The 23,032-nt window shown below is 38.4% G+C and overlaps 1 protein-coding gene across 2 annotated transcripts; it reads left to right on the forward strand.

The window, feature by feature from the left end:
- Window positions 1-2,643: 2,643 nt before the first annotated feature.
- Window positions 2,644-13,071, forward strand: LOC127439126 (volume-regulated anion channel subunit LRRC8A-like). Of its 2 annotated transcripts, XR_007896855.1 has the most exons (6): window positions 2,644-3,638; window positions 3,814-3,938; window positions 4,117-4,516; window positions 6,546-8,667; window positions 9,480-9,916; window positions 12,321-13,071. XR_007896855.1 is itself a non-coding variant. In XM_051695220.1 (4 exons), the coding sequence occupies exons 3-4, from the start codon at window positions 6,553-6,555 to the stop codon at window positions 9,753-9,755; spliced, it is 2,391 nt and encodes a 796-aa protein (XP_051551180.1). In that variant the 5' UTR covers window positions 2,644-3,938; window positions 4,117-4,516; window positions 6,546-6,552; the 3' UTR covers window positions 9,756-13,071. The 2 variants fall into 2 exon arrangements, 1 of the variants encoding a protein (XP_051551180.1); XM_051695220.1 differs by having other exon boundaries at window positions 2,644-3,938; window positions 9,480-13,071.
- Window positions 13,072-23,032: the final 9,961 nt, after the last annotated feature.

The raw sequence follows: 23,032 nt of genomic DNA on the forward strand, positions 1-23,032 counted from the left end.
GCAGGCTTCCATGGGTGATCTAACTTTTCAGGTCATGCTAGTGTACCTTGATGACATATTAGTCTGCTCGCCCACTTTCCCTGAGCACTTGCAGAGACTAGAAGTAGTCTTTAACAGACTAAAAGTAACAGGTCTCAAAGTTAAGCCTGAAAGATGTAATTTCTTGTAGCAAGAAGTAACTTTCTTAGGTCATCAGATCTGGTATTGGTACTGATCCAGGTAAAGTTGAAGCGGTCAAGCAATGGAAAATTCCTAGTAAAGTTAAGGAATTACGCTCGTTCTTAGGGTTCTGTAGTTACTACAGAAAGTTCATTGAGGGTTTTTCTAGAATTGCCAGCCCCCTCCATGATTTAGTGAACGTGTATCAAGCAGTCTGGCATTACAAAGAAATGTTTTACTGCTTTGTAGTCATCAGAGTTCCAATCAGCGTTTGAGCTACTGAAGGATGGCTTGCTTTATCGCATTGTGAATGACCAACATCATAGTGAATTTCAACAGCTGCTCATACCCTCATGTCTAAAAGAACAGGTCCTTGTTCATGACAGTATGGGACATCAGGACATTGAGTGCATGCTAAACCTTTTGAGGCAACGATACTTCTGGGTTGGCATGTATAATGATGTGGAGAGGTGGATCAAAAAGTTTCAAAGGTGTATCTTAACCTAGATGCCACAGCCAAGGATACATCCTTCTATGAAGCCATTTCTGGCTTCATGGCCCCTTGAAGTAGTGGCAGTAGATTTTACTGTGCATGAACCTGCCTCTGATGGCTGTGAGAACGTGTTAATTGTGAATGATGTTTTCACAAAGTTCACACAGGCATTTCCAACCAAGGATCAGATGGCTGATTCCACTGCCAAGATCCTTCTGAAAGAGAGGTTCATGAAATATGGTGTGCCTGAACTATTGTATTCTGATCAGGGCAAACATTTTTAAAGCGAGGTAATTGCTGAGGTGTGTAGAATGTATGGTGTAAAGAATACCCGCACCTCACCCTATCGGCCTCAGGGCAACGCTCAGTGCGAGCGCTTTAACAGAACTCTCCATGATCTATTACATACACTTCCCCCTGAAAAAAAAAAGCGTTGGCCAGAACACCTTCCTGAGTTGGTTTATGCTTATAATGTAACACCACATGCAACCACTGGATACTCACCACATTACTTGCATGTTTGGAGTCAACCTGCACCTTCCAGTAGATGCACTACTAGGTCAAGAGCAAACTGTGGACAGAAAACATAATTGGTTAGTGATTCACCAAGACAGATTGAGAGAAGCTCATGAAAAAGCCATGGAATATGCTGAACATAAAGCTGCTGAGAGACTTGCCCCTTTGAATGACAAGGTTTATTGCCCAGTTACTGATGTGGGTCAGCAGGTATACTTGCGTCACAAACAAATCTTACCTTACACTTCACAGCAGGTGCACCGAAGGTCAGATTATATATTATTAAACATGTGATGTGGTTTTTAGATGTTTATTAAGATTGATTATGAAAGATAACGTGATCACGAACTCCCTTGCCGGCTATGCGTGCCGCCATATTTTCTTTGCAATGCAAGATGTGATTTGGAGTTCGTCTCATCACATAACCATACAAAAGGAGGAGCATAGAAGGTTCTAAAAATCTAGCCCTTCCACTTTCCTAGCCTCAGAAGTGGCTGTGACAGACAGAATGGGAGAAGGCTCAAGTGGACTGACTAGTTTATATATAGTATTCTTAGTTTGATGTCAGAAAACATGGCCGCAGTGCTGCATCAAAACAGTGCGCTCTGACGGTAACGGCTTTATACTTTTATTAAGTGATCGTTTGAAAGATTGTAACATAAAAATAAAGGTATTGTGATGCTGAAAAGACTATTTGAGCATCTGGTTCATTATGACAACTGCTTCAGTCCCTCTTTTGCTTGTAAACAGCAGCACGAATGCAGATCACACCAGTTTGATCCCACGCGTCTGAGCCCAGACAAGTGTAATCACACCGGTTTGATCATACATGCAAAAGGGTTAACAAGCCTGGGTAGTGTGTTCTTAGAGAGGCTGTGAGTGGTGGTGTCATAGTTTACTAAAGCACTGAACTGATAAGCAGAAGGTTGTTGGTTCAATCCCCACAGCCACCACTATTGTGTCCTTGAGCAAGGCACTTAACTCCAGGTTGCTCCAGGGGGATTGTCCCTGTAATAAGGGCACTGTAAGTTGCTTTGGATAAAAGCGTCTGCCAAATGCATAAATGTAAATGTAAGTCATCGGGGACAATGACTTTTAGCAGGGGAGAATGTAGCCAAGTGGAGAAATTTAATGTAATTTAACTCTAGTCATAAATTGAAGTTTTGCCACACCTGCTTTTCAGTACTCCTCGTGTTGCGCATGTGTGCTGGTTAGAGACATGAGAACATGCATTTGCTGTGTCTTGTTTCGAAGGCTGCGTGCTAGCTAGGATGTGTCCTTTGAAGGCAGCGGTATACCGAGCATCCTCCTTTAAACAAGCCTCATTTAAATGAGATGGCCTTCATAGGACAAACAGAAACAGAACTTATCATGGTTGCTATGAAAGCACTTTGAGTGAGAAGGGAACAAAGTCCATTTGGAAGGGAATGTATGTGGTAAATTTTAGGAGAGTTATAATTATGTAGAGAGAAAAAGATTTTACAGGTGTACTTTTAGTCTATAATACTTTATTGTAATTATATATTACTATAATTATACATATTATATGCTCTGCACCCATCTACTGAGGGAGGAGAATTTATAGTACAAAAAGGACTCAAATATTGATCAGTTTCTCACCCACATCTATCATATTGCTTCAGAAGGCATAGATTTAACCTCTGGAGTCTCGTGGATTACTTTTATGCTGCCTTTATGTGCTTTTGGTGCTTCAAAGTTTTGTTCACCCTTCACTTGCATTGCCAGCCCTGGACCAACAGAGCTGAGATATTCTTCTGAAAATCTGTTTGTGTTCAGCAGGAATAAAAAAAATAAAAATAAAAAATAAATAAAAAAGAAGAAAAAGAAGAAGAAGAAGAAGAAGAAGAAAAAGAAGACATATACATCTAGGATGGCATGAGTGTGAGTAAATGATGGGAGAATTTAAATTTTTGGGTGAACTATTCCTCTAAGACAAAAAGAGAAAATAACACAATCTTTACAAACCAATATGTTTATATGGGACATTCACAACTATTTTAATGTAGAACATTTTCTAATAAAGATAACAGTAAGATAAAGTCAGCTGCACACGTTTTAAAAATGTGTTTGAAAATGTACATTTTTAAAGTAGCATATATTCCATCTCTTTATTGCCAGATTCATTCATGGTGGAAAAGAACAATAATGACAGAAATATAAATTACAAGAAATAAAGATGCTTAAATTTGAAACCAGAATCACTTGGTGAGGAATACAGCACGAGATAATTGTAATTGAGCGCGATCCAGTCCAGTGGGTGGCGCTAATGAGACGTGAAAAGCACAATCCAAAACTCAGTAAGCACTGCCATCTAGTGTATTAAATTGAATATTAAAACTGCATTTGATCCATGTAGCAGAGATTGTTGTTTTGCGCTGTTTGTCTTGTTTTGTCTTGTTTCCTTTCTTGCTATCAACGCAGTGGAGAAGAAGTGGCAGCACGCTGCTGGGTGAGTATATGCTACTGTCAAATATCTGACTTACACCGACCCGTTATACAAAGACATCCAGAAAACTAATAACAAGATATGCTGTACTGAGCTGCGAGTGTGATTATAATCAGATCAACATGAACAGTCGGCAGTGGGCCTTTTTATTGACTAATTTACTAGTTGTTGTTTTCAGACAAACATTGGCAGTATTGGTGACTGGTGTCAGTGCTTGTCGGTGCTGGTGGACTCGCCATATCTAGCTGAGAGGATTCAGAATTGAACTGGTTTAATCCAGTTGTCTAGTTTCTAAGTAGTCTGGTAACATCATTATCATCTTCCCATTTAAATTTGTCTTTCAAAACTCTGTTATTAAGACATATTAGCGAACCATTAAGTTTTGTGTGTAATATAATTGTATATCAGTTATTTCAAGTAATCATAATGTTACAAATAAATGGGGAGAAATAAGTATTAAACATGCTCCCTTTTTCCTCAGGAAAAATCAAAGACCGCCATTGAAACAGCTTTGAAAATGGTTCTCAGAAAATACAAAGTTCAAGTATTGGACATTGTATTGCATGCTGCTTTATCACGGCAGGAAATCTGTGTCCCATCCTGACAAAAAATTGGACCGTGATGAGTGCCAGTTCCTGACTGGACATGTGGACTGTTAGGTAAGATCCAACTGAGGAGACACTGCTTCAGACACGGCCCTGCCCAAGACAAACAGGATCTGAACCCTGGGGTCACGGACTCTCCATTGCCAAAGGAGACATTTCTTCAGTGTTATTATAGGAAATGGCTAATAATAGATGACAAGAAAGCCAAAGTGTTCTTTCAGCAGAGTCTTCTTTTGTAGCAGCCTCAGCCAGAGAAGACCGCTGTCCTCGATTTTGGTAAAATAGTTTTCAACTGTTTATGTTGGGAGATTTAATATTATATGGTTAGTTTATGAGAGTTGGACAGTGTTAAAAGGATAATCCTAGGGCTGCACAATTAATCGAAAAAATAATCGAGATTACAATTACAGCTGCCGCAATTAATTACAGAATTCTCTTTAGGTTTACTCTAGTCGTTTATATATTTTCTAAATACAGTGTTATTTTTTGCAACATTGATCATTGCAACCAATGAAAGACATGTGCATCATTGCAATAATGAATCAAAGTATTTATATTAGTCTAGGCCCAGACAGAATCTGACTTTTTAGGCATTTGTTGTGTGTTGATTTTGTTGGAAAATCTAAGAAATTTTGCAGAATTTGCAGAGTTGAGAGTACTACATTAAAGTCTTAATGGCTGCTGATGGTACAACATATCAAATTAGCAAAAAACAAAAAATATATAAACAAACATACAAAGGGAATGTGTGGAAATTTGAGACCCAATTCTTAGGAAATTATGGCCATCAGAGTTTAGCGCAGTGTTTTATGTTTCACATGAAAACAGTTCTCAGCTTGTTTCAGATGTGTGGCCGAAATAAAGAATACGTCATGTAAGTTGCTTTAAACAAAATGTTGTATCAACGTCAACTATTTATTTGAAATTAATAATAATGTCAGTGGTTATGACAATCAACAGATATGATTTTTGTCATAATTGAGCAGCCCTAGATAGTTCACCTAAAAAATGAAAATTCTGTCATTATTTACCCACTATCATGTTGTTTCAAACTTGTATGACTTTCCTTCTTCTGTAGGACACAAAATGAGATATTACGCAGGATGTTAACCAGGGACTAAAAACGAAATGTTTTTTCATTTTGATTCATTCTGAGCAAAAACTGTATTTTTTCATTCCGGTCCATAAGTTCTGCAGCCTCCTTTCCAAATGGTAACTGATTAGAACAAAATAAAAGAATGGTTAATAACATTCTTTTTAAAATGACAGTACTCTGCACTAAGGGGTTGTTGAAATACTAATTGCAGTGTTGCCAGTTCTGGCAAGAGAAACAAGCAGCCTGGTCTGGAAAAAGAAGCCTAAAATAAGCCACTTGCCTCACCAAAATAAGTGAAAATAAGCAATTATGTTTTTTCCTGTGTGGTGGATTTATCAGCATAGAAATCATAACCAGCACACAATTAATTAACAGATAAGTATAATTTTAATTACAGATCTGCTTCTCAGTCAAAACGGCAGCATCAAATCTGTATTAAAGCATCATATCTAACAATAATTCAGTGAAGACTTGGAAACAACTGTTAAATATAGTTTTTACCTCTAATAATGTTTTCCTTGTATCTGGATTAGCCGTGCTTGTATATGTATATGTAGTAATTATACATAGTTGTTAAAAAGGTGGTAATTCACAGAATGTTAGATCCATGGGCAAAAGGCTGTTAGGCAAAGAAATGTGTGATGCAGCAGTTTCCTACAGGATCAAAGCACGTTTCATTTTTTCAGGCAACATGAACAAAAATGTATGATACACCAGAAAATTTTGCAGAAAATTAACTGGTTATAACTGGTTAACAGCATTTTAAAATAACATTTTCACTCCAGAACAATTGAAATCACTTTGTTCCCGTTTACAGCATTTTAAAATAACGTTTTCACGCTCTGCAAAAATTGAACCGTTTTTAGTCCCTAATGTTAACCTCAGTCACCCTTAGCTTTTATTGTGTCTTTTTCCATACAGTGAAAGAGAATGGTGACTGTGACTGAATATTCTGCCTAACATCTCCTGTTGTGTTTCACAGAAGAAAGTCATACAGGTTTGAAACAATATAATAGTGGGTGAATGATGACACAATTTTTATTTTTGGGTGAGCCATCCCTTTAAGAACTCCACTTTATTGTTTCCTGCATTGAATTAGTAAATATAGATCATATGATTTGAATTATGATTCAGATGTAGGTGCATGCCAAAATTAGATCATGTGCTGCAGCTTATTTGTTTTTTTTTTCTAAATTGATCTCCTTACAGATAAATCATGATCCCCATAACTGAGCTGCGCTATTTTGTGGATACGCAACCTGCATATCGCATACTAAAGCCATGGTGGGACGTGTTCACAGACTACTTATCAGTAATTATGCTGATGATTGCCGTATTTGGTGGCACGCTTCAGGTCACACAGGACAAGATGATATGCCTACCCTGCAAATGGGTGGTTAACAAGACTTGTAGAAAGTATTTCAATTCAACTTTTTCTGTGCCCTTGACCCTTGAACCTCAAGGAATCCAGTATGATCTTGATCGTCACCAGTACAACTATGTCGATGCTGTGTGCTATGAAAACAAGCTTCACTGGTTTGCAAAGTATTTCCCATATTTGGTGCTGCTGCATACTCTCATCTTTCTGGCTTGCAGCAACTTCTGGTTCAAATTCCCTTGGACAAGCTCTAAATTGGAACATTTTGTGTCTATTCTTTTGAAATGTTTTGACTCGCCATGGACCACACGAGCTCTGTCTGAAACAGTAGTGGAGGAAAGTGACCCCAAAGCTCTGGTGAAAATGAATGGTTCCTTCGATAAGAAGGCTTCATGTGTCAGCGAGGATGTTGAGGCGAGTGTTCCTATGCTGTCAACAACCAGGTCTCGTTTTGAACAAGGAATTGTGGACCACTCTGAAACTGGTGTCCTGGACAAAAAGGAAGGTGAACAGGCTAAGGCATTGTTTGAAAAGGTGAAGAAGTTTCGAATTCATGTCGAAGAGGGGGACATAGTGTACAGACTCTACATCCGACAAACTATCATCAAAGTAGTTAAGTTTATCCTTATAATCTGCTATTCAGGTTACTATGTCCACAATATTCAATTCAGTGTTGACTGCAGTGTGGATATTGAGAATCTCACAGGTTATCGGATGTACAATTGTGCCCATCCCTTGGCCACTCTCTTTAAAATCTTAGCTTGCTTCTACATCAGCCTAGTAGTTGTGTATGGGATGATCTGCATGTACACCCTCAGCTGGATGCTACGACGTTCGCTCAAGAAGTACTCTTTTGAGTCTATCAGGGAGGAGAGTAGCTACAGTGACATCCCAGATGTGAAAAATGACTTTGCCTTCATGTTGCATATGATTGACCAGTACGACCCCCTCTATTCCAAACGATTTGCCGTTTTCCTCTCAGAGGTGAGTGAGAACAAACTTCGCCAGATGAACCTTAACAACGAGTGGACTTTGGACAAGCTTCGGCAGAGGATCACCAAAAACTCGCAAGAGAAGTTAGAGCTGCACCTCTTCATGCTCAGTGGAATTCCAGACACAGTCTTTGACCTGGTAGAGCTGGAGGTTCTGAAACTTGAGCTCATCCCTGATGTCACTTTACCACCTATCATTGCCCAACTTACTAACCTCCGAGAGATGTGGCTCTACCACACACCAGCCAAAATAGAAGCTCCAGCTCTAGCGTTTCTGAGAGAGAACTTGAAATCATTGCACATCAAATTCACTGACATAAAGGAGATCCCTCTGTGGATCTACAGCTTGAAGAACCTAAGCGAGCTGCATCTGACGGGGAACCTTAGTTCTGAAAACAATCGCTTCATTGTCATTGATGGTTTACGAGAGCTGAAGAGACTAAAGGTTTTGAGACTTAAAAGCAACCTTACAAAGCTGCCGCAGGTGGTCACCGATGTTGGAATGCACCTTCAAAAGCTGTCCATCAACAATGAAGGCACCAGGTTGATGGTGCTCAACAGCTTGAAGAAGATGGTGAACCTGACAGAGCTGGAACTCATCCGCTGTGATTTGGAACAAATACCACATTCCATCTTCAGCCTGCACAACTTACAGGAGATTGATCTTAAAGACAATAACCTCAAAACCATTGAGGAGATCATCAGTTTTCAGCATCTTCATCGACTTGTTTGTCTGAAACTGTGGTACAATCAGATTGCTTATATACCTATCCAGATAGGTACACTGACCAATCTGGAGCGCCTCTATTTGAACCGCAACAAGATTGAGAAGATGCCAAATCAGCTCTTCTTCTGCCGGAAGCTTAGGTTTCTTGATCTAAGCCATAACAATCTAACAGACATCCCATCTGAAATTGGAACTTTGCTGAACCTTCAGTACCTTGCTGTAACTGCCAATAAGGTAAGTTTGGGAATTAACAAAAATGTTTGCACAAAAAACCTGTCTTATTCACCAGCCACCTGAAATCCAGTTTAAGGAGGCGCGATCAGCGCTGAAATAGTGCTGCTTCTTGAGTGTTAAAATTAAGTCATTGTCATTCTTGTCTGTGCAAACATGCCTTCTTTCTATGCATTATAATTGTATTCACAAAACTATTTACTCGATGCAATTAATGACACACTATTCCTGCCCAAGGAAAGCAGGTGATAAACTGAAATGTATTTAAAAGAGACGTTTGTGTACATTTTCTATCGATTATGGTGGCAGTAATTCATCTAATAATGACCAAATGATGGAGAAGAGTGTTATACCGCAGATGTTGTCAAGCCCACTTTTGGATGTTAAGAGATGATTCAGGTGTCTAGATCACAGAAGTTGAGTGATCCTGTACAGTCCCAGCATAGTGAGTCAGAACTGGCCAGCAAAACCAGAATTGAGGCATGTGAATCAAGTGTGGCACAGATTTTATTGCCGCATTTGCACCAATGAGTAATCTGCATAAATCCTTTAGTAAATCAAGTGCCAAACCAGCACAGACATCATGTGCAGCAATTCATTATTAGTGAATCCCCCCCCAACTCTGCCTAGATTTCTGATGCTGAAATGTAAGTAGTAGATTTTTATAAATTCCTTTATATACAGTAAGTAGAGGAAAGAGGATTCTTAATGGGTTAATATGATTTTGTTGTTCAGTTATTAAAAACAATTGCACTTTTATCTTTCTGTGCATTTTCTGATCTCTACCCTTTTTTCTAATTGCATTTTGACCATAGATTGAGGCTCTTCCCTCTGAGTTGTTTCAGTGTAAGAAATTGCGTACACTGAACCTCGGAAACAACTGCCTGCTGTCCCTGCCCTCTCGATTTGGGGAGCTCACCAGTCTGACACAGCTGGAGCTTAGGGGCAACAGGCTGGAGTGCCTGCCTGTAGAACTCGGAGAGTGCAGGTCACTGAAGAGGAGTGGTATAATTGTGGAGGACAATATTTTCAACACTTTACCATCAGAGGTCAAAGAGCAGCTTTGGAGAAATGAAAAAGAGGCTGCTTGAAAACGAGATGCAGAAACCTGGAAGCACTTCCCTGTGTGAAGATTTTATGAAATGCTGTGTGGAGGGGAATTTTAACCAAGCAATACTCTAGAATTAGATTTGTCACATTTTTCAGGGTTGAGGATGTTGTTTCCTGGAAGACAAAGGAAAAATTGCTTCAAGTAAGTATTGGGCATTTGTCATGTTTTAGTGATCAGAAGTAATATTAAGTAACCCAGACAGTAATGGTATTTCTGCTGTTAGACATTTAGGGGGAGTGAGCAGACCAAATATTACATCTGGATTGAAGTGCTGTTCATTTTTGCCTTAATTAAAATAGACAACACAATTTTATTCTAAAAGTTTTAACTGTGTATTTGAACTTGTACAACTTATTTCTTGTTGTTAATCTATGTACATGTACTCCCCATTTAAACCCATCAGGATTGACTGTTTACTGCTATAATATCTCAATCTGAAATTGTTGGGCAAAGCTGTTCAAAAAGCTCCTCATTGATCTGTTAGGGTTAACATATTTTAAAAGCATAGAGAGCGCTATGTATCTACTTACTGTTTTTCATACATGCGCAATAGTGAAGGGAAGATCGGATCATTTTACTGACTTGAATCTTTGAGTCTCGTTCAGCAAAATAAACGAATCTTTATTCAAGTAATTTCGTTCATTTAAGCAGAATTAATTTAAAATGTTACATTTTCAATAGCCAAATCCCCCCACCCCCCCACCAACTCGTCTACTTACGCAAACTTTAATTATAGTCCCAATAAGTAAAAATTGATAATGCAGCCAAGGACAAATGATGAGAAACAGAAATGATTAGTTCACCTCTGGAATCTTCTTGTCCGAGTCGTTCGCATGACAAAAGAACTAACGACTCGGACCAGGGTAGGGTTGCACCAGCTGTGCGTTAATTCTCACGTAAGTTGGGACGTAAAGTTCACACTAAGGGCTTAGTAGTTACTGGTTAGTTTGTAACTAAGTCAGTGCTTAATTTGGTTGCACCACCTGTTCTTAATGCAAGACTTAACTAGTAGGTCTTAAGTTCTCCGTAAAGTAATGCGTAGTCGCATAATATGACGTTTTGTATACAGTACAAGTGTTAAAAAGCCATGAACTTCAATTTGATCTTGTTACGGTTGATGTTCAAACCTTGTCTGCTCACGTAACTGTGAGCTGTAATTATATCCCCATTAAAATACGATACGTAATAAAATTAGAATGAATAAATAGTATATTTGACCTAACAATATATAGGAACTGTATTTAAAATAAATAAGAGGTGGTAAATAAATACTAATACAACAGACTGTAAAAATAGACATTTATTCATTTTAATATCCTATATATATTTTGAATGTGTTGAAACTTGACATCAGGCGACGCACCCTGAAAACTGCACCGTTAGAACGGTTTCATGCTAAAGAGCCGAATAAAAGTAATTTTCGCTCTCTTGTAAATGTAAACGAGTGTAAATGTCAACAAATGTATGTCAAAATGATTGATGCCTGTCACGCAAATCATGAGCTCATTGATGTCATAAAATATCATTCGGAGGCTACCATAAATATTTAGTTCATACGTAGGGTTACGTCCCATAAATGTAATGGTGCAACGCTCAAATATTTAGTAGTGCGTAAATGCAATCGCCCCCAGAAGACTCGAGAGGTGAACTAATCATTTCTGTTTCCCGTGTGAGCAATGCATAGCGTATACGGCTGTCACGTGACAAAAGAACGAACGACTCAGACCAGAAGACTCGAGAGGTGAACTAATCATTTCTGTTTCCTGTACAGCACCTATGCGGTTTTCATGTAACAAACGAACAGAGGTTGCGCAATGCACATGCGCGGCCAACACAAAATTAACGAATCACTCTCTGAAATTACTCGTTCTTCTGAGTCACATAAAAGATTCGTTCATAATGAACGACCCATCACTAATGCACATTACCCAGCACAATATTATGCTGTACAGCCTTTTTGACATACTTATTATTTATAATGCCAAATTATTTATTAAAGTCAAAAAGTCCTCTGCTGCATGAATTATATTCCTTAAATGTCAAAGGTTTGGAGAAATACATAATTCAGTTTTCATTGGATCTTTCAATCAATAATAGGGAGTGTGTTAATGTCTACTGTACTCTGTAAAAAAATAAAAATAAACTTGTTAATCTCTGTATTGAAAGTTAAGTAATGTGTGTTAACTGAATACAGTTTGGTTGCGTGAATGGATTTTGATGGAGATGCATTTTTGTTGTATTAAGTACCTGATGTAAAAACATCAGTTAACACTGAAAAAGTGAGATACTGATGCATACAATATCTACATGTTGTTATTTGTACTAGGCTTAGGCAAATTAGTTTACAAATGTTGTTTTTTCAGACGTTTGCCTTTCAAGAAAGCGAACAAGTTTGACCTAGATTACATTACACCTTACAAATACAGCACCTTATTTTCACCAGTCTGCTCACTTTGAAATGCCTTGAATTGTCAATTAAGAAATTCTAACAAACAGTTTACAATTTGTTGTAATGGGAAATTTTCTATTTGTATTCTGTTGATAGGCAAGCAAGCATTCACATGGAAAAGGCTAGTACCCTCAACTTTGCACTAAACCTTGTTCAGCTTATAATCATGTCATGTTATTCTCATGATATTTTGGAACAACGCACTGTTAAGAAGATAATCAGTATTTCAGGAAGCGTTGTGTATGTATGCAATGCATTTTTAATATGTGAGACGTTGACTGAATTAAAGCTTGCATTTTAAATGCAGGTTAATACTGTATGGCAGTATGTGTCTCGTAAGATTTACCTGGCTGTTTTGTCATGCCACTATAACGGCCATATTCAATCTGACAAACTTGTTACTGTTGATATGTTATTGAATATAGCTTGTTACATGTTGTGTATTACCTCAGGTATGAAACTTTTTAGGTTTTATTTTATTTTTTCACTATGTACACATTAGAAGCTGAAGCTAATAGCATTTCAGAATTAATTATTACTCAGGTAAGTGCCATTCAACTTTTATTAAACATTTGCAGCTTAGTTTGACTTTTTTAAAGTCAATGTATTTTTTTATTATTATTGTATTTAAAACAATGTTACAGTGTTTCTTCCAGTGTTAACATGTTTGTACCCATTTGTTATATTTATGGTTGATGATGGTTGAGTACATGTATTCTGTAAGCCCACTCTTTTTTTTTTTTTTTTTTCCAAAAGTATATTATGTAAAATATTAATTAATTATAATTTAATTAAATGCCACAAAGTGTATGAAGCATACTGAGTGAATAAACAATTAGTTTTCTCTAGTGTCAATAAAATTCACTAAAAGTATTTTTTTTATTATTATTATTTGTGCTGATTATTTTTACAATTACACTGAACAACTGAATTTATTTTGTCAGGTTTATCAGCTGTTATAAACACTACATGTGTAGCATGCAGCAACAACTGCTTTTGAAGTATTTACAGAAAATATCAGGGGTTTTATTATTTTTATAGTTAAGTATAGCCAGAGGCATTATCTGTATTTTAAAATATATTTTGCTTCTTTTCTGGATCTGCATGATTTGTTAGGAATTATTCTCCTTTCTGGTTTCTTTTTTGGTGAACAGTTGTATTTGAGTTACAGGCCTATCTATAAAAAAGTAAACCCATATCCCACATCACAATTGAATACAATATTTTTCAATCTTATTTTTGAATAGACAATTTAAAAGTATAAACAGTATTTAGATATAGACATGCATTGAAAGGAAACAACAGCAATATTCACTGGCAGCCAAAAGTTTGGAGTAATGTACAGATTTTGCTGTTTCAGCTGACAGCTTCATTGAATTCTACCTGCTCAACACCAGTTTCATGTACACATTCTGTCTCCTAGAGATGAACGTAGTTTGGTGCGAAAAGTGCAAATCAATCCCAGAACAACAGCAAAGGACCTTGTGAAGATTCTGGAGGAAACAGGTAGACAAGTATCTATATCCACAGTAAAATGAGTCCTGTATCGACATAACCTGAAAGGCTACTCAGCAAGGAAGAAGCCACTGCTCCAAAACTGCCATAAAAACGACTACAGTTTGCAAGTGCACATGGGTACAAAGATCTTACTTTGTGGAGAAATGTCCTCTGGTCTAATGAAACAAAAATTGAACTGTTTGGCCATAATGACCATCGTTATGTTTGGAGGAAAAAGGGTGAGGCTTGCAAGCCAAAGAACACCATCCCAACCGTGAAGCATGGGTGTGGCAGCATCATGTTGTGGGGGTGCTTTGCTGCAGGAGGGACTGGTGCACTTCACAAAATAGATGGCATCACGAGGAAGGAAAATTATGTAGATATATTGAATCAACATCTCGAGACATCAGCCAAGAAGTTAAAGCTCAGTCGCAAATGGGTCTTCCAAATGGACAATGACCCCAAGCATACCTCCAAAGTTGTGGCAAAATGGCTTAAGGACAACAAAGTCAAGGTATTGGAGTGGAATTTTAACCCAATTTAAACAATTTAAAGGCAATGCTACCAAATACTAACAAAGTGTATGCAAACTTCTGACCCACTGGGAATGTGATGAAAGAAATAAAGGCTGAAATAAATAATTCTCTCTACTATTTCACATATTTAAAATAAAGTATTGATCCTAACTGACATAAGACGGGGAATGTTTTCTATGATTAAATGTCAGGAATTGTGAATTGAGTTTAAATGTATTTGGCTAAGGCATATGTAAATTTCTGACTTAAGCTGTGTGTGTGTGTGTATGTATGTATATATGTATACAACAGTTAGTTCCGGTCCTTGAATCTGACTGGACGTGAGATGTTCCATGAGTACTGATATCACACCTGGCTCAAACTGACAATGTCAATGGTAACTCAGTTAACCGCTCTGTACAATTGTGGTGAGAAGAATATAATCTCAGAATGCTATTCTGAGATGCAGGTTGGCGCTGTTTTGGCGGCACTAGGTTGTTGTAACTAAGTTGTTGACACAAGCTTAAATGTTTGCATGCTTTCTGTAATTCATTCATTCATTCGTCTGTTTTTTATACTCTATAAACTATAATAATTATGCTAACGGTCTTCTCCACCTGTTGTTGCTGTATAATTTTGCTCATAAATTATTTGATATTTATTTTTTCCACAGAATTATATTGCATTGTGCGCAAGTGGGTTTTACAATGGATGTATTTTTTCATCGAAAGATAAAGGGCTTTATGGTTGAGACTGGAGACCCAACAGGTATTTTCACTGTTCCTACCCCAGTCATACAACTTTTAATTAGTTTTAACTTTTTACATTATACTGTTTGTGAAATGAATGAGTGGTATGCACTGTATATACCTGTATGTATGTGTGTATTTATAAATATATGTATGTAAATGTGTGTGACTTCTTTTCTTTTCTTTTTTTTTTTTTTTTTTTTTTTGCATCCCCCAGGTACAGGAAAAGGAGGGACCAGTATTTGGGGAAGAAAGTTTGAAGATGAATTCAGTGAACATCTGAAAGTATGTAATGATGTACAGGCTGTTATTATACAGTTTTTTTATTTTTTTTTATTTTTTTTTTTACATATTATTATTATTTATTTTTTTATTTTTTTACAAGGTTTATGAACTTGAGACTTTTATTAATGGATTAATGACTTTGACATATAAGACTACATGAAGGTGAAATTTGACAGTTAATTATAACTTGACTTGAACTGACTGTGTTCATAAACTAATTTAAAGACTAATTTGAGCTAAAGCTACAGCTTCTGCCTCTGCTTGGCGCTGTGTGTGAAAAATCGAAGCAGTCTATGCCATGTACACACCATGTAGTTTGTGCAAACAAAAAAATGGAATATCCCCATTTCCGGATGGTCTTAAAGGAATAATTCGCCTAAACCTCCTAATGCTGGACACAAGTGCAGAGCGCTAGATGGCGCTAAAGGAAGTGTTATCGAGCTTGAAATCACAATCTCCAAGGAGACTGCTGATGCCAAGATTTAGTGAAAAAGGATTTATATTTTGGTCTGTTCTCATCCAAAACCGATTGGATCGCTTTAGAAGACATGGATTAAACCACTAGAGTCAAATTGATTACTTTTATGCTGCATTTATGTGCTTTTGTGAAGCTTCTAAATTCTGACCACCATTCACTTGCATTGAATGGACATACAGTGCTGAAATATTCTTCTAAACATCTTGATTTGTGTTCTGCAGAAGAAAGAAAGTCATACACATTTGGGATGGCATGAGGGTGAGAAAATGATGAGAGAATTTTCATTTTTGGGTAAATTATCCCTATAAGCACAGCATTTATTTTATTTGAGTTTTTTCTTTCAGATCAGTATATCATCTGACTCACCTCTGTGTTCCACATCTCATCAAAACTAAAGGCTCAATTGTGAATGACTGCCACGGTCCTGTCACCTGGTCAGGTTGGGTTTCTGTCTGACAGGGCCATGGCATTATCGTCTTCTGTCTGTCTTGTGTTTCGTGTACGTGTTTTGTGTACCTTCTTTGTGCGAGTTAACGCCGTGCGCTCTCCGGTGATGTGACGGTCAGAGGTGGGTAGAGTAGCCAAAAACTGTACTAAAGTAAAAGTACAATTACTTACCAAAAATAATTACTCAAGTAGAAGTAAAAGTACTAACATAAATAATTACTTGAGTAAGAGTAAGAAAGTATCCAATTAAAAGAGTACTGAAGTAGTGAGTAACTCGTTACTTTCACAAATGACATAATAGACGTTTACTCCCCTATATTCCATTACATAATACACATTAACATGTATTACAGAATTATTATTATTATTATTAATGGAAATTCTGTCATCATTCACCATCATGTTGTTCCAAACCCGTATGACTTTCTTTCTTCCAAGCTACACAATAAGAATGTTTGCCTGAGTCACTATTTACTTTCAGTGAATGTTTTTTCTCTCCATATTTTGAAAGTGAATGGTGACCGAGACTGTCAGTCCCTAACATTCTGTCTAACATATTTTGTGTTCCACATGATACAAAGTGTCACACTGGTTTGGAACAACATGAGGGTAGGGAAATTATTACAGAATATTAAATTATGGCTGAGCTATCACTTTAAAGAGATAGTTAACCCAATAATGAAAATTCTCTCATCAGTTACTCACACTCATGCCATCCCAGATATGTATGACTTCCTTTCTTCTGCAGAATACAAATTAATATTTTTAGAAGAATATTTTATCTCTGTAGGCCAAAATTGTAATGCTCCAAAAAGCACATAAAGGCAGCAGAAAAGTAATCCATAAGACTCCAGTGGTTAAATCCATATCTTCAGAAGTCATATGATAGGTGTGGGTGAGAAACAGATCAATATTTGTCATTTTTTGCTAGACTGCAGGGGGCGATATGCAGAGAAGAATGTGAATCACCAAAAACACAAGAAGAAGAAGGTGAAGGTGATCTGTTTTTCTGTTTCTCATACACACCTATCACATCACTTCTGAAGATACTGATTTAACCACTGGAGTCTTATGGATTACTTTTATGCTGACTTATGTGATTTTGTTTAGCTTTAAAATGTTGCCACCCATTCACTTGCATTGTATGGACCTACAGAGCTGAGAAATTCTTCTAAAAATCTTAATTTGAGTTCAGCAGATGAAAGAAAGTCATACACATCTGGGGTGGCATGAGGGTGAGTAAATAATGAGAATTTCAATTTTTGGGTGAACTATCCCTTTAAGGGCTCTTGTCAGATCTGGATGAATTTGTCAATAAGAAGAGAGGTTTGGAAACATTTCTAGTAATTATTACAGTGAAAACGTGAAAATGTCCCACAAGGACATTATATATAATGCTGAAATATAAACCAAAGCATGATCATGCTTTATTAATGCCTTCTTTTGCTATTTCATAGCTTTTAAAGTCCTGCATGGATTCTTATTTCAGTGTAGTTACAGTTTTCAGTGTCAAAAGAATTTAGATCATTAGTTCTGTACAGCAGTACCACCTTTCTCTAAATGCAGAGTATGCAGCCTAGTGCGTAGGGCACCAACCCCGTTCATGGAACACGCGCTGTGTCTGAAACCGCCCCCAATCCACTATATAGTGCACTATTTCGGGTGTCTACCATTTTGTAGGAGTGTCTGAATTCTGAGTGAGCCACTCGTTCCCTACTTTTGTTCACTCATTCTTATCCACAGTGCACTCTAATTTTGAGAGTACATTTGATGTATAGTCGACAATGGTTAATTGCCACAATCCACCACGGGGAAGATGTACGAGCTGGTAGTTTACTGCTTCCTTCACTCCTGCAATGTTTTATTTCATGCTGAATGTAGTAAATTACTTTTTGACAAATCATTACATGATTAAAATAACATAATAACATATAGAGAGGCAAAACATACAGATACATTTTAAAATGTACTCTTTATTTGATCAAATGTGTTTACTCTTTATATTAACACAGTATATATTAAAAATGACAAACAGAATGAAGATTTATTGTATTAATATATTATTTAATAAGAATAACAAGTAAGGCCCAAGCATTTTAAAAGTTCATATGTGACGTTGTTTCTGCGACAGCCCCAGAGCTCCAACACTCGGTGTTCACGTCAGCGTCCGAATTCACTCACTTATTTCATTCACTCACTGCTGAGATATAATGCACTCACTGCCATTCACTATATAGGAAATAGTGATTGAGTGAACGATTTCGGACACAGCCACTCTTTCGCCATATGATCACCTCTCGCCTCTCGCTGTGCATGCGCAGAAATGCTGTCTGTTCATGCTCCAGTTGTCGATCACGTGAATGGCAGTGATTTACACTTAACTTGGATGTTTACATGGATTTATACAGTTAATCTGCCTGAAGTAGCTTCAACAGTTTCTAGTACCCCCGTGAGGGCACGGCGTAAATGCGTAAATACTGTTCATGACATGTGGGACGTGGGACAAAGCGCACTGATATATTGCTGCACTGATTTAAAAATTTCATAAGAGCCATCACATCACACAGAAAAGCCCGTGTTATCATTAGAGCCAAAACTTACCTCAGCGTGCTGCCTTATGTTGTAGCTGTGATTTGAATCTTGAATTATCAGCTTGTCTTGGTGTTAAATGAAGGCATTGCGTAACAAAACTATAATTTTTTTCACTGTGCGGAGCGAAGAAAGTGTTTCATTTTGAAGAGTCTGATGCTGCAGCAGTGATTGAGTGACAGTCTGTGACAGAGGCTCAGCACGCGCAGCTTTGTGAACTTCCGCTCCTGTAAAAGTCCCATTCAATAATCTCTCAATAAATTGCACATTCAAATTAAAATTAAACCCAGTAATGTAATGACAGGAATACCACCCATTGTAAAGAAGTAAAAGTAAAAACATTTCATTAGAAATTTACTTGAGTGAGAGTAAAAAGTACCCACTTTTAAACCTACTCTGAAAGTAAAACATTTTTGAAAAAGTTAGTCAAGTAAATGTAATGGAGTAAATGTAGCGCGTTACTACCCACCTCTGGTCACGGTCCTGTCACCTTGTCAGGTTGGGTTTCTGTCTGACAGGACCATGGCATCATCGTCCCCTGTCTGTCTTGTTTTTTGTGCTTTGTGTGGGTGCACAGGTCCGGTTGTTAGTGACCGCCGTGCACTCTCTGGTGATGTCACGGCCCAGTCACCTTGTCAGGTTGGGTTTTGTCTGACGAGGACCGTGGCATCATTGTCCCCTGACTGTCTTGTGTTTCGTGTATGTGCTTTGCGTGGGCACATGGGTCCGGTTGTTAGTGACCGCCATGCACGAGTTACCGCCGTGTGCTCTTCAGTGATGTCACGGTCCTGTCACCTTGTCAGGTTGAGTTTTTGTCTGATGAGGACTGTGCCATCATTGTTCCCTGTTTGTTTTGGTCAAGGCGTGTTTATGTTTTGCCCTCATGTGTTTCAGGTGCCGCTGGCACGCGGATTCAGTGTTTCCATGGGAACCTTGATTGTTTCCATGGGAATGCTGATCATGACATCTGTCAGCTGTGAGCAGTACCTGCCCCTTGTTTGTTTCCTACCTATTTAAATCCCCTTGTGTGTCATGTACGAGGCTGGATCGTTCGTCAACATGTTGTTGAATGTTTAATGTAGTTCCGTGTTGACTGAATGTCGTAGAGCTTGTTGTTTGGTGTGTAGTAATTAACCTCACTCTCTCTGCCTAGTTGATCCTGTCTCGTGTATCTGTTGGTTGCCCGCGTGTCAGGTGTGTGGTTGCCCTCCAGTTTGCTGTACACCTGTCCTCGCCCCCCACTAATCACCAGTGGAGGATTCCTCATCTCTGCCTGCGTGTCGGGAATACTGCCACCATGATCGTCCATGAGCACTATTGAGGGTGTGTCACCCCCATCCCCTCACAGAGGGCACCGTCACAGAGCCGTCAGGACTGAGAAGTGCAAAGCACAGTTCAGGCCCGTATGGATGCATGCCGACAAACACAAGCCTGATGGTTAATGTACCAGCAAAACACATTAGCACTGTGACGTGGACACTCTGCTTCAACTGTCCACACTTTCAGGTGCTTCTCAACCCTTCACGGGGTATGACAGATTTGGTTTCACGGTAACGGTATGGCTTGGTGTATTCTCACATTACTCCATGTTTCTCTCTTGCTCTCACATGTAAGTAATGTAAAGCAGTGCTGCCCACTGATAACCACGCAAACAGACCTATAGCTATTGCGGTCATGCATTTCTTTGACCTGCTGACCCTTGAAACATATGTGAAGGTGAACAGTCAGTCGGATTGTTTCAGTAAACATGTTCAGAGACATCATGAGCGCTGCTGGATGGAGCTGCAGTGAAAGTGTCTCATCCTTCGTACGGACTCTTCCTACGATCTGCACCTGACTACCGCAATGCATACACCTGTCTACAAACACACCTCCATTGCCCGCTGATTTATATATACTATACTTTAAATACTTAAACATTTTCGCATCGTGTTAGTGAGTATTGGAGGTAAAATGTGTGCAAGTGCCATGAAAGTCATGTTGTGTACATGCATCATTATCTTGCAGTTCTGCGCTTTTGAATACACAGCAAGGTATCATCTCCCAAATGCTCTGGTTACATTAAAGGAGACCTATTATGCCCCTTTTTACAAGATGTAATATAAGTCTCAGGTGTCCCCAGAATGTGTCTGTGAAGTTTCAGCTCAAAATAACCCACGGATCATTTATTATACCATGTTGTAAATGCCTCTTTTTGGGTGGAATCAAAAACACGCTGTTTTCGCGTGTGTCTCTTTAAATGCAAATGAGCTGCTGCTCCCCGCCCCCTTTCCGGAAGAGGGCTGTGCCTTTACAGCTCGTGCTTCAGATACTATAGCAATAACAAATCAGAACCAATACGACTGACACCGTAAATACCGGAGTTCAGCCATATATGTATGAGCAACCGTAAACGACGCAAAACATAGGCATTTTGAGTTTTTGATAGTGCTTCTTATGTAGAAAATCACTTCCTGCCCTCCATCTGCATTTCACGCCACAGCAACGCAGTGACATGACGTCATGTGCAAACAAGCTATAACAACATAGCTCTGGTCTCCGTGAATACAATCAGAGACAATGGTAACTTTAGCTGGATTAGCCGTGGAATCAGCTAACAAGCACATTCGGAAAGGCAATTTGCAAACATTCACAAAATATAAAGTGCGATACATCTTCAGGTTATAAAGCTGGAACACGAACAGTTGATACTGATCCATGCTTGAGAGTCAAATTTTTGGAAAATCCTGCTTTATATTGACCCTCATTCACAAAGCAGTCCGGTGTAAAATTATTTGCACAAACATACATTAATTTTGGTATGTTTTGGGGCACATTTTCTTCAAAAACAAAACTTGTCCACTGCGTCTTCAGTGGCTCCGATGCCGGGAGTACATGAAGACTCTTATGTTCACTTTTACAGCCAACAACAGAACACTTATGACACTTACGAAGTTGAGACATTATTCTTCTCACTGTAGCTGCTCCAGCGTGGAAAAAAATGGCGGACTGTGTGTCGATCACTCAGGGGAGGATCTATGATAATAGGGTGGAGTCCGTCACCAGTCGTGGGTGTGGCCTGCTCTAAAGTGACGTCACTTCAGAGCGGATACGAAAACCAGTCATTTTGAGACACTGTTTTTGATTAATAGAAATATAAGGAAGAGGAGTGGGTGGACTTTTAACATTGTAGGGTGGTTGTGTACACACACTGCCAACTCACATTTATGTTCAAACACCATGTAAAAGTGAATTTTGCATAATAGGTCCCCTTTAAAGCACCTCATTCTATGGTCAGGATGCCCACATACGGTTTTGTGCTGCTCTGTATTGGAGCCTTTCTTATTTCTTCTCTTAGGGTGTGTTCACACTTGTAGTTCAGTTCTCTTGGTTCTCTTGGTCCAGACCAAAAATGAAAATGATACATTTAGTCCTGGTTCGCTTAGCGTTCACACTGGCATTTTTAACACCGAACCTAAAGATAGAAAACAAAAGGCATCAGGAAAAAGTCACAACCTGACTGGACAGCTTTTATGATGTATATTTTGCGACGGAACTTGCCGAACATCCAAAACAATGCTGGCTGCTGGGAAAAATGTGCTCGTTAGATTTATATATGTATATATGGTGGTATTTTTACCAGCTGAGAACAAACGAAGAGCTAATAAAATGTGCAAAGGAGTCAAAACAGCGCCAGGAATTCCTCCGTTGCAGACACAAATGAAGAAATGATGGCTGACGGCGGTTCCGACGCCTGTACCAAACTGTAATGGGCAACATAGCTCCTATGATGAGAAGAACCAGGTATGCTTGAGGTCAGTATTAGGCAAATTACTTCCGGTTATTGGTCCGTTTAGACATCTTTGGTCCAGGTTGCGTTCATATATCAATCGAACCGCACCAGAGTTCATTTGGAAGTGGACCACTTGTTTAGTGCGCACCAAGGTTCGGATGGCAGCGTTCACACTTGTTCAAATGAACCGCACTAACAGAGCAATCGCACCAGAGTTCGTTTTAATTGAACCAAACCTGCCAAATGTGAACACACCCTTACTTTCATAGTTTTGTGCAATAAGATGTTATTTAGCATATATTTTTGTTGACTGTCCATTAGTTACCTTGTTGAAGTGCTGCATTAGAGTCGTATATACCTCTGAAACATGTCTGATCACGGTCTCGTGCACATAACGGAGACTTTATTCATTATTATCCTAAACATCGACCAACTAGTCGATTATGAAAATTGGTAGTTTTGTACATACCTTGTCA

This window comes from Myxocyprinus asiaticus, chromosome 4, assembly GCF_019703515.2.
Source record: "Myxocyprinus asiaticus isolate MX2 ecotype Aquarium Trade chromosome 4, UBuf_Myxa_2, whole genome shotgun sequence".
In the NCBI taxonomy this organism is placed as follows: domain Eukaryota; kingdom Metazoa; phylum Chordata; class Actinopteri; order Cypriniformes; family Catostomidae; genus Myxocyprinus; species Myxocyprinus asiaticus.

Excerpts from the sequence above, each read along its gene's own strand:
- LOC127439126 (XM_051695220.1), top strand. The coding sequence starts at position 6,553 with ATGATCCCCATAACTGAGCTGCGCTATTTTGTGGATACGCAACCTGCA. Across the intron at positions 8,668-9,479 it reads TTGCTGTAACTGCCAATAAG|ATTGAGGCTCTTCCCTCTGA; the intron begins GTAAGTTTGGGA and ends TTTTGACCATAG.